This window comes from Grampus griseus (assembly GCF_964374135.1).
Source record: "Grampus griseus genome assembly, chromosome: 6".
Taxonomy (NCBI): domain Eukaryota; kingdom Metazoa; phylum Chordata; class Mammalia; order Artiodactyla; family Delphinidae; genus Grampus; species Grampus griseus.
The window spans coordinates 75,323,824-75,336,577 of record NC_139000.1 but is presented as its reverse complement, the minus strand read 5'-3'; the positions used below and the strand labels follow the sequence as shown (position 1 = coordinate 75,336,577).

At 37.1% G+C, this 12,754-nt stretch overlaps 1 protein-coding gene across 1 annotated transcript; it reads left to right on the top strand.

Moving 5' to 3' along the window:
* Window positions 1-10,480: 10,480 nt before the first annotated feature.
* LINGO2 (leucine rich repeat and Ig domain containing 2) lies at window positions 10,481-12,301 on the top strand (the record flags this gene model as incomplete). Its single annotated transcript, XM_082657036.1, has 1 exon — window positions 10,481-12,301. The coding sequence occupies one exon, from the start codon at window positions 10,481-10,483 to the stop codon at window positions 12,299-12,301; it is 1,821 nt and encodes a 606-aa protein (XP_082513162.1).
* Between the last annotated feature and the right edge of the window lie 453 nt (window positions 12,302-12,754).

The following is a 12,754-nucleotide window of genomic DNA, read 5'->3' as shown; positions in this document are numbered from 1 at the left end:
TTAATTTCAAAGAGACACATCTCAAAGCTAGACAAAAACCACTTTCATCTGTAAAAGATTTAAGTAGAACAGGCATATTCTGTATGTCCAAATATTTCTATGTAGGCCAAAAGGAGACTCAGAACTATAGCAGAAGAGCAAATGATTTGCATTTCAAAGAGAGCAAAATAAACACAAGAACAGAGGGCGCTCCACTTTCAGGAAAGATTAAACAGAAACAATTAATGACTCTGGACAAGCTTTACTAATTGTTTACTAGTCACTTGAATGCAAAATGAACTCATGTTTTGAAGTAGATATAGTCCAGTGGAAAGCTGTTTCAGAACCATGAAAAAAGATACCAAAGTTTAGCTGAGAGGGAAGATGAGGGAATTTTGTTTTTCTCTGTTCTTTTTTTTAAAAAAGCATTACTATTAAAAAAAAATTTTAATAGTTATAGTTGCTATCATCTATTTGAGATGAATTGTATTTAGTGCAAATGTATGAGAAAGGATGGAAGTAGTACAGGGTAAATTGTAAGAACTCTGCCTTTGAAGTAAAAATTGCACAGAAATACTGGCTCCATTACTGACTAGGGCTATATAATCTTAGGTAAATGACTCACAGGCAAGAAGGGTGCTTCCGCCTTCTCCTCAAGTCAGGAGGAAAGTGCTTCAACAGGCTTTGTGGAATCCTTCAGAGTCTTCCACTGTAGTTAAGAACACACCATGACTTCAGTCTGACTTCTTCCTGGGAAATCTAAAGAGCAATTGTTAAGCTAGATAGCCTCTCTGCGGCACAGTAAAGGAAGTTGCTGCTGTACTGGGATTTTCCTACATTGGCGGCGGTTTTTTATGGGCAAATGAGTTTTCCCCATACCAAATGAGGGCAACATGCATGAGAAAGCCAGTAAGGACAGTGTCTTAGGTCCTCTACTATAATGCCATCTGGGAGGATAATGGGACCTCAGCAAACATTAGCTGGAGGTGAATATTCCTGGGGACTGTGGGATGACTACTCAACAAACCAGAATAGAGACTGACTCATCCAGGTCAAGGGAACTACGAATGAGATATCCCTTTATTGTGGCTCCCAAGGAGCCGTAGAAATTGCCACATAAAAGGGATCAGCTTTAAAATCTACAAGTCCCAGAGAACATTAAGTTATCTATGACGGTTCTAGTTAAATAAGAACTTTCTTGATCTCCTTACCCCTTCTGAATTAACCATAAAGGGAAAACAGAGGGTAAAATTTAAGATGCTATGTGATGACATCCATGAGTCCTGCTTGTTCAGTTTACTAGTTGTATGATCATTTCACATAAATTTCATTGCATTAAATCACATTAACAGCTAATTTTCATACAGATAGAATCTCACATCTATATAGACTATAAATCAAATGATAATTGCAAGCATCTAACAGTCTCTATCCAAGTAACTCAAGATCAAAATGCTATCTTTAGCTATTTACAGAATTGGTCATCTGCATATGATTAATTGAGAGGTATCTACAATGGTGGATAGCTGTTTACCTACCTGCAAGAGCCACTGAGTAATTTTATCATTCCACTTGTGAGTTTTGTTTTAAAAATATAAGACATCAGATGCCTTCCAAACCTGGCTTTCATGTTGGCTGTTTCCATTTCCCCCTTGATTGTTAAAGAAGAGTCTTGATATTGAAAGGTTCCCTTTCCTCCCTATCAAAAATAAGTTGAGAGAAAAAGGTAAAAATACAATACTTTGGAGGTTAATTAGGGATCACATAGAAGGATAATTTTTATTTTGCAGAAAAACAGTTCAAGTCCAATGTTTCCTGCCAGGTCGGGGACTTTGGGGTTCAATCTCAAGTTCACTCAGGTCCTTCGAAGAACTTAGGTAACCCTGGTGATGTACACTAAAGACTTAAAGTAAGGTTGATTTCTCTTGGTTTTCAAATGTCTTATACAACTTTCACAACTCTTCAGTATCTGATTTGGGCACAGACCAGTATTTATGAATTTGTGGTTTTAGAAACCTGGAAGTTACCATCTCAGACATATTTTGGACACTTTTTTCATTAAATCCTCTACTTTCTTTTCTTCCCCACCTTACCTCCCTCGTCACCCACATCTCTCCATTTGGGAAATAGCTTTACTGGAAATAAATAAACAAATGAATCTATCATTTGGTAGTGTGAAGGTTTAAAGAGATTTCTGTGCTATCCATTTATTGTTTTGTGCCCTTGTTCAGTTGCCAGTCAGAAAACTAAATTAATCATAGAATTCCCAGGCTAAGAAATTTATCATTACCTTATCAATCATCAAAGCAGCTGTTTCTCTTCTAAGCTTTCTTTTTCAACAACATACAACCACCATCACCTCTTTCTTTTCTTTCTTATGTTTGTTTTTGTTTTTTTAAATGATGGCTGTTTGTTTGAAACTCTCCTCTTCTCTTTATCACTGTCTCATCCTTTTGAGGATTTCCTTCTCCAGTATCTTCCAAATCTGTCCTCAGAGGAAATCCGTGTCTTCTTTGCAATGCCTTCTGACAGATACTGTTTCAACAAACAAACCATTATCCCGTTAAAAATTTACAATAATGGCAGCTCTTTATGTACTAGTCACCTTACATACACCATCTTTAATGCTCACATTTATCCTGCTTTATTACCACAAATTAACGTAGAAGATAAAGAGAATCCCAGATAGTATCAGCTTACCCATGTCCCACGTCTAACAAATGTCAAACTCAGTTTGAGCCACGTATTTGCGTCCAAATATTGTTTCTATTTTTCCATTGCTTCCTTAAGTCCTTTATGGTCGTTTTTTGTTTGTTTCATACTTTAATAGAATGAGTTGTAAAATACACTCAGCACACAAAAAGTTGAAGTATGAAAATATCCAACTTCGCACACTAGGTTGAAAAAGGTACTCATCATTGCGCCTAAGGGTCCCTTTGATCAGAATTAATAGAAAGGCCCTAGTCGGCTTCCTATGGATTTTAGTTTCCAGCTTTATTCTTAATGAAATGAAGTTCATCTTGTCAAACCGTCGTCACAGTCAGACATTAAGAGAAAGCTTTGATTACAAGACTTCCGCTGACAGTGGAAGCTAAATGGAGTCAGCAGTTTGCCCTTCTAGACTAAAACTGAGAAATATTGTGATGAGAATAATAAAGCACAACCTTCCTACACAGTTTCCAAACCACATCAAAGAACTGTGATGAGATATGGCCCCATATTATCTACTTCTGCTTAGCTGAAAGACGGAAGTAGAACGGGGGAGCTGTCCAGACCAGAAGAGAGCTCTTCTGCTGCCTGCTTGCTGAGCCCTTATCCATCCTTCTTTGTGATGGTCCTTCACTTTGGAACCAAAAGTACCAGTTTTTTAAGGAACAAGATACTTGCTTCTATCCACCTTTAGTTGAACTCCTTTCTGGTTAAGTTGCAGCCATGATTGAATTAGATACTGTCATTTCCATGTTGGACGTAGAGCCCGATTAAGGGATCCAAGCAATAAAATAATCTTTCCCTAAAACATCACTGAAATAAATCAGCTAGGATGTCAGTTATCTCCTTCTCTAACTGGTGATATGTAGATTGGACAGACTCTGCCAGAAAAGACTACACTCTGCAGTGGAATTTATAAAAAATAACTCATTCTTTACCATACGTCAAAATAAACTGACAAGTACAGAGTGTGTAATAAAACTTTTACCTTGAACGTAAAATCTGTAATAGACAGTACATTTTCCCTGCCTTACCAAAGAAATACCCAAATATTTGAAAAATATTATTTTCAAGAAGTAGAAAATCATTTATCTGCCCACACATCTTGGCCCAGTGATGGACACATTTGTAGGAACTAGGAAGTCCTCATCCTGTTACTGTTAAGCTCGCCATCTCAGTGAATGACACCAGGTCCCATCCGGTGGACAGAGGGCTAGACATCATCTTTGCCTCTTCTCCTCCACCCCTCACAGTCAATCCATAAGGAAAGCATTTCTACTCTGTCTCAAAACACCTCTCGAATCTGTCCATTTACTAAAGCCTACTCCTATGACCCTGCTCGAGACCACTTTGTTCTGGCTTGAATTAATGCAACAGCTTCCTGAGTTTCCAGCTTCAAGGTTTCCCCTCCTGCAAGTCTATTTTTCATGCTGCAGTCAGATTAATCTTCCCCAAATGTAAATCTGTTCATATCACTCTTTAGCATAAGCCACTTTAATGGCTTGCCATTGCCCTCAGGATAAAGTGCAAACAGCTTATCACACTTTACAAGCCCCTTGTAAATCATTCCCCTAATTACCACTCAGCCTCTTTTCCTCTCCATTTCTCTTGTGTTTTTGCTCCAACCGTTCTGAACTGCATACTTTAATTCCCCAGTCACAGGAGTGTTCTCCGTTGTTCCCATGTCTCTGCACACACTGTTCTCTGTCTAGAACTCACTATACCTCCCTCCACTAAGGATGGTGGGGGGAGGCTATAAACGAGAATATACTGTTGCAAGGCTACTATATATTTTACCTGAAGCAATTCTTTAAAAAGTGTAAGTAAATTGTGGTAAGTTAGAGAGGTATACTCTAATCCATACAGCAACAAATAAAAGTAATGTAAATAAATACAGAAAGAAGAATTGAAACACATACTAAAATCTAACTGTTTAAAACAGAAGACAGGAGAATGAGAGGAGCAAAAGAATTCAAGAGATTAGCAAAATGGCATGCTTAAATGCAACCATAATAGTAATTATATTCTATTTAAACGGGCTAAGCAATCTAACAAAATGCAGAAATTGCAGATATCATCAGACATTAAAAAGCTAGACGTAACCACATGCTGCCTACAAGAGATGCTCTTAACTACAAAGACACAAATATGTTGAAAATAAAAGAATGGAAAAATATATACCACGAAAACATTAAGCTTGAAAAGCTAGAGTGGCTATATTAATCATTCAAAGCGACTTAAAGACAAGAAGTATTACCAGAGACAAAGACAGACTCTTTCTGATGATAAAAAAAAAATTCAATACATCAGAAGCTGAACATCTGCTTAATATCAGAACTTCAAAATATGTGACACAAGAACCTACGTAACTTAGGGAGGTATAGACAAATTCACATACATATCTGGAGATTTTAACACGCACCTCTGTCACTGATAGAATTACTTAGAAAAAGTTCCCAATCCTTATTAACACAAGCAACCATATTAATCTTCATGACTTTTGCAGACCACAACACCCCAAAACAGCAAGTACATATTTATTTTAAGTACACATGGAATAGTAATTAAGATTGATCGTATGGTGGTCCATAAAACAATCTCAGTAGATTTTAGAAGGTTGTCATTTTGCAGTTTGTTCTCTGACCACAACAGAATTAAATTAGAAATAAAAAACAATAAGAATCTAGAAAAGACCTAAATACTTGGAAATAAACTAACTCAAAACTAAACCATCCATAGGTCAACGACGGAAACAACAAAGTAAATTTGAAAAACTTTTTGACTGAATGATAATCTTTTAAAATAATATTAAAATTTGTGAAGTGCAGCTATGGCAGTCCTGTATAAATATCCTGAAGGGATATTTATACTTTTAAAAGCTTAAAGAAAAAAGGTCCAAAATTAGTGATCTAAGGTTCTACCCTAGGAAGTTTAAAAAAAAAAAGAGAAAGCAAACTGAACCCAAAGTAAATAGAGGGACAGAAATAATAAGCATAAAACAGAAATTAATGAGAAAATATAAGTAAAAGTTTGTATTTGAAAATTTCAATAAAATTGACAAAATTCTAGCTAAACTTATCAAGAAAAAAGAAATTCACAACTTAGCAATATCAGGAATGAAAGAGATGACCTAGAGAGCTTACAGACATTAAAAGAATAATAAGGGAACTTTATGGCTTCAGGCAAATCTGATAGCTTAGATGAAATAGACAAATTCCTTAAACAAATTACCGAAACTGACACACACAAAATAGATTATCTAAATATTTCAATATACGCAGAGGAAATTGACTTACCTGTCAAAACATTCCCACAGAGAAAACTCGAGGCTCTGTTGGTTTCACTGGTAATTTCTATCAAATATTTTAGAAAGAAATAACAATCCTACACCAACCCTTTAAAAAATAGAAGCCAAGGAAATATTTTCCAGCTGATTTTATGAGATCTCTATTACCCATAGTAACGCTACACAAATACATCACAAGAGATCTAAAAACCAGAGAAAAAATTCTCATGAAACAGAAAATTTACCAAATACTAGCAAAACAAACCCAATAAAATGTGTGTGTATATATATATATATATATATATATATATACACATACACACTTTATATAAATGGGGTTTATCCCAAAAGTTGAAAGTTGGTGTAACATTCAAAAAAATCAATATTATTTACCATACTAAAAGAATAATAACAAGACCACCCGAATAGATGCAGAAAAGCATTTTTCAAAATTCAATAACTCATTTATGATAAAAATTCTTAGTTAACTAGGAAGAGAAGAGAGCTTGCTCAATCTAATAAAGGACATCTATATAAAAAAAGAAAAAACCTACAGCTAACATCAAACCTAATGGTGAAAAAAAAAAAAAGGAATGGTTTCTCTTAAGATTAGGAGCAAAGTAAGGAAGATAGCTTTCAGTACTTCTGTTCAACATTATCATAGAGATAGTAGCAAACACAAAAAGGCACAAAAATAAAGGCATAAAAGTTAGAAAGGAAGAAACACTTGCTGAAGGAAATTAAAGAAGACCTGAATAAATGGAGAGTACCACATTCATGGGCTAGAAAACTAAATATTGTTACAATATCAATTCTCCACAAAAACCTATAGATTCAACACAACTCTTATCAATGTCCCAGCAGACTCTTAGAAATTGGCAAGTGACGCTAAGATTTATATGAAAATTTAAATAACCTTTAAAAATATCAATGCAAATTTGATCCCGTATTGTAAAATATATCCATGACATTTTACATGTCAAAGCAATTACAAAAATCAAAGTAGTTTTGTTTTTCTGTTTATAAAAGTAATACAGGTATATTGTGGAAAGAAAGAGAATGCATGTAAAGTTATAAGAAAATGGAAATCACATTTAATCCCACAATCTCATAATAATGGTCAACACTGTCATTATGTCATCCCAATTTTGTCCTTGCCTACATATATATAAACATTAATATATATTCACACAAATAGGAGTATATATCTATTTCATTTTTCCATGTTAATAAGTATAGACCTTAGTCTTATGTGTTATTGGCTACGTGATATTTTATAGTATGGTTGTATCTTAATGTATAACTAAACTCCTACTATTACATATTTCCAGTTTTCCTATATTCTATACAAGCCTGTAGCAAACATCTATGTACACCTATGTTAAATTATTTCCCTATGATACGTTGCTAGGAAAAAAGAAAAGCTTCATAAGATCTACCCTCTTTTTATAGAGGTGGTACATATGTTTATGGCATAGATTGTGGTGATGGTTTCATGGATATATACTTATCTCCAAACTCAAATTCTATACATTAAATATGTACAGTTTTCTGTATGTCAGTCATACCTCAATAAAGTGGTTTAAAAAAATAAAATTTACAAGGAAAAAAATGTTTCAAAGGGATGAACATATTGAACTTAGTTTTTTTAAAATTTAATTTATCCATTAACCGCCTCATTGTTGTACCTGAACCTCCTGAAGATTATACCAGTTTATATTTCTTATATCAGTTCCTTCTACTCTTGTTAATTCTGGGCAAATATAATTATTGAACTTGGTCAATCTGATAAGCAAAATGATATATCCCTGTTGTTTAATTTGTATTTCTTTGCTTACTAATGAAGTTAGCCAGCTTTTCACATATTTATTAGCTGCTTTTAGTTTTTATTACATTCATTGCCTAGTTTTCTATTGACATTCACCTCTTGTCCTTATTGATTAACAAGAACCGTTTGTTTAGTACTATGTTTAATCCCTCATCTATTATAAGCCTAAAAGATATTCTCCATTTTAGCAATGGCCTTTGTGTTTGTGTCTGTTGTTTATTTGTGTGTTATAATTTTTTAACGACACACAATTGAATAGATTCTTCTCTTTCATGGTTGCTAGGTTTCATCACAGAAATAGGCTTTTCAGTTCTATTATTGTAATATTAATGAATTTTCTTCTGATTCATTATTTGTTCTTACATTTTAAACTTTCTTCTAGAATTTATCTTATTGGAACCAGTGAAGTTGATGTGCAAATTTTCCCACTAAATATCTAGCCACTTATATTTTTCTCACTGGATTAAAATGCCACCATTCACATATACTGACTTCTCAAATGTATTTAGATATAATTCCTTACTCTTTCTGTTTCATTAACTCTGTATTTTTGTGTCAGCATGATACTATTTTTTATTAATTTTTGTAATTTATGTTTAAATATTTTGTAGGGTAAGTCTGTTTTCATTACTATTTTTTAATATTTCTGATATTTCTCATATTTATATTCTTCCAAATGAACTTTAGAATTTTTCAAGTCAAAAATATCTCTTTGAAATGTATATATTTACTAAGAATTAATGTCTTTATAATATGGAATCTTTCTATTGAAATATATATACTATATCCCTCTTTTTAGTAAGTTTTATTTTGTTTCCTTAGTAGGGCTGAATGGTTGTAATACTTTGTGTATTTCTTGTTTAGTTTATTCTAAGGAATTTAATTTTTTTCAGAGATGCTGTGACTGGAATCATTTTACACAGTAATATTTTCTAAATGATTTATATATATGAAAATTATTTTCATTTTGTAGTATGTTAATTTACTTATTCTCTTTGTTCTAATAATTTTTCAGTTGATTTCTTTTGGTTTTCAAGACAGATTTTAGTTTGATCTACAAAGATAGAATTATTGGAAAAGATGTGGCAAAACTAAATCTGTGTTCTCTATAATTGATTTGGTAGCGCTTTTTGCATCTTCACTGTTTTTCTGCATTTTAAGGCCATTTTTCTAGTGATTCAGTATTAAGTTTGTTCCTAGTTGTTTTTTCTTTTTTTTTTACGGTACGCAGGCCTCTAACTGTTGTGGCCTCTCCCGTTGCGGAGCACAGGCTCCGGACGCGCAGGCTCAGTGGCCACGGCTCACGGGCCCAGCTGCTCCGCGGCATGTGGGATCTTCCCGGACCGGGGCACGAACCCGCGTCCCCTGCGTCGGCAGGCGGACTCTCAACCACTGCGCCACCAGGGAAGCCCTAGTTGTTATTTTTTATGCATAGATTTGTTTAGATGTAGACATAGCTATACATACAGACAGAGACATATATGTAAACATTGACTGGAGAATTATACTCTTACAGCTCAGCAGCAAATGCTGAAATTTCATCAAATACTTTTTTATCTAAAAATATTGTCTTAAACAACTTACCTTTGAGTAAAATATGGTGTTTTTGGATGAAGTGCACCCCCAGGGATCTCAGGTTGAGAAGCACTGCTCCATAACACACCCCTCGCTATTCAGTTGAGCCGTAAGTTCAGTGTCTGCTTAACTATATACATTTAAAACATACTCATTTCCAATCTCATTTGATACCTATTTAACTTCAGGTTAACATGTTTACTGGGTTTGAATTTAAATATGAAGAAATGATAGTCCATTTATTATTCAAAAACATTTTTTTCCTTAAAATGATGACTCTTCTCACTCTTACATATTTAACCCAAAATCTTAAAGAAAGCATTTTCATCATCAGAGCGGCTATGATGCCTGGATTCTGCCTCATCTCTATGATAAACACGAAGAGTACAGGGAGATTTTGAGGATCTTTTTGTTTACCTCAAACTAGAAAAACCCTTCATAAATCAAAATTTACTGAATTATGAAAGAGGTACACCTTCTAATTGAAAGGAACTTTTTAATAGAAAACTTATATATGAAGGTAAAAAGTCTCATCCTCTTTCTCTGAATGTAACTTTGTTTTGTACTTGGAACCCAAGGGCCTGATGTTGAATGAAGCTTCTGTTAGCTTCATTCTGAACAGAGGATGACATTCCCAAACATCAGAGATGCAGACACTGATTCAAACTGAACAGGTGTCCTCTTAGCCATTGACCTCTGCTTCGGTCCTTTGAGTTCAAAACAGAACCTTTTGTGAAATGTATTGTTTTGCTCCACAGTCTGTGCCAGACACTGTCATAGTCTCTTTGCAGTTGTCCAATACTGAAATTGTCATAACTCTAGGAAGCTACTATTATCATCCCCCTCATTTCCATTTTACAGCCAAGAAAACTGAAGTACAGGGAGACGCAGTAACTTACCTGAGATCGTGTAGCTAACAATGGCAGCTCTCAGGTTTAAAGCTCAGATCTGTAGCGTTCCAAATCCAGGGTCTTCTTCATTGTTCTCACTGTCTCATTTGTGTCTCTTTACCTAGCTATGTCCTAACTCAATTTCTCTTCCTCCTTTCTTTGGCCCCTTCTCCTGCAGGCCCGTGACCAAGGTGTAAGATAAGAGGGGGAGTCATGCTTCACACGGCCTTATCATGTTGGCAGCCATTCCTGGGTCTGGCTGTGGTCTTAATCTTCATGGGATCCACCATTGGCTGCCCTGCTCGCTGCGAGTGCTCAGCCCAGAACAAATCTGTTAGCTGCCACCGAAGGAGACTGATCGCCATCCCAGAGGGCATTCCCATCGAGACCAAAATCTTGGACCTCAGCAAGAACAGGCTGAAAAGTGTCAACCCTGAAGAATTCATCTCATACCCTCTGCTGGAGGAGATAGACTTGAGTGACAACATCATCGCCAATGTGGAGCCAGGAGCATTTAACAACCTCTTCAACCTGCGTTCCCTCCGCCTGAAGGGCAATCGCCTGAAGTTGGTCCCTCTGGGGGTCTTCACGGGCCTCGCCAACCTCACCAAGCTTGACATTAGTGAAAATAAGATTGTCATTTTACTGGACTACATGTTCCAGGATTTGCATAACCTGAAGTCTCTAGAAGTGGGGGATAATGATTTGGTTTATATATCACATAGGGCCTTCAGCGGGCTGCTTAGCTTGGAGCAGCTCACCCTGGAGAAATGCAACCTAACAGCGGTACCAACAGAAGCCCTCTCCCATCTCCGCAGCCTCATCAGCCTGCATCTGAAGCATCTCAATATCAACAACATGCCCGTGTATGCCTTTAAAAGACTGTTCCACCTGAAACATCTAGAGATTGACTATTGGCCCTTACTGGATATGATGCCTGCCAATAGCCTCTATGGTCTCAACCTCACATCCCTCTCAATCACGAACACCAACCTGTCCGTGGTACCCTTCCTTGCCTTTAAACACCTGGTCTATCTGACCCACCTTAACCTCTCCTACAATCCCATCAGCACTATCGAAGCAGGCATGTTCTCGGACCTGATCCGCCTTCAGGAGCTTCATATAGTGGGGGCCCAGCTCCGCACCATTGAGCCTCACTCCTTCCAAGGGCTCCGCTTCCTTCGTGTGCTCAATGTGTCTCAGAACCTACTGGAAACTTTGGAAGAGAATGTCTTCTCCTCCCCTAGGGCTTTGGAGGTCCTGAGCATTAATAACAACCCACTGGCCTGTGACTGCCGCCTTCTCTGGATCCTGCAGCGTCACCCCACCCTGCAGTTCGGTGGCCAGCAGCCCATGTGTGCTGGCCCAGACACCATTCGTGAGAGGTCATTCAAGGATTTCCATAGCACTGCCCTTTCTTTTTACTTTACCTGCAAAAAACCCAAAATCCGTGAAAAGAAGTTGCAGCATCTGCTAGTGGATGAGGGGCAGACGGTCCAGCTAGAATGCAATGCTGATGGAGACCCACAGCCTGTGATTTCCTGGGTGACACCTCGAAGGCGTTTCATCACCGCCAAGTCCAATGGAAGAGCCACTGTGTTGGGCGATGGCACCTTGGAAATCCGTTTTGCCCAGGATCAAGACAGCGGGATGTATGTTTGCATCGCTAGCAACGCCGCTGGGAATGACACCTACACAGCCTCCTTAACTGTGAAAGGATTCACTTCAGACCGCTTCCTTTATGCAAACAGGACCCCTATGTACATGACCGACTCCAATGACACCGTTTCCAATGGCACCAATGCCAATACTTTTTCCCTGGACCTTAAAACAATACTGGTGTCTACAGCCATGGGCTGTTTCACATTCCTGGGAGTGGTTTTATTTTGTTTTCTCCTCCTTTTTGTGTGGAGCCGTGGGAAAGGCAAACACAAAAACAGCATTGACCTTGAGTATGTACCCCGAAAAAACAATGGTGCTGTTGTGGAAGGGGAGGTGGCTGGACCCAGGAGGTTCAACATGAAAATGATCTGAGGGTCGACCACTCCAGCTATGGTTTCCGTGTCATTGTTGGTAACCAGTTAAGACAGCCTGGCACAGTAAAGCACTAGGTTAAAAGGCAGCTTAGTGCCGCTGCCCCTGTGTCAAAGCAGGGTCCGTGGAAGCAGGAGGACTTCTGATGGAGACTCGCCGCCTCAAGGCAGGCATGTGTCAGAGCCCTTCACACAGTGGGATACTAATTGTTTGCATTGCAAATATTGGCATTCTGGGGATCTCAGTAATGAACCTGACCTTTGGCTTATGCTCATGGACAGTTATTCAACATTTTCTACCACTGCAAAAACAAAAGAATAAATAAAAAGGAACAACCTACAATGTAGGATTTACATATTAAAAAGACACATTTGTCCAAAACATACTCTACAGAAAAATTTGTATCTCTGATTCTCATTTGTTAAAGCCTTGCATCATACCGTATTGTTGGTT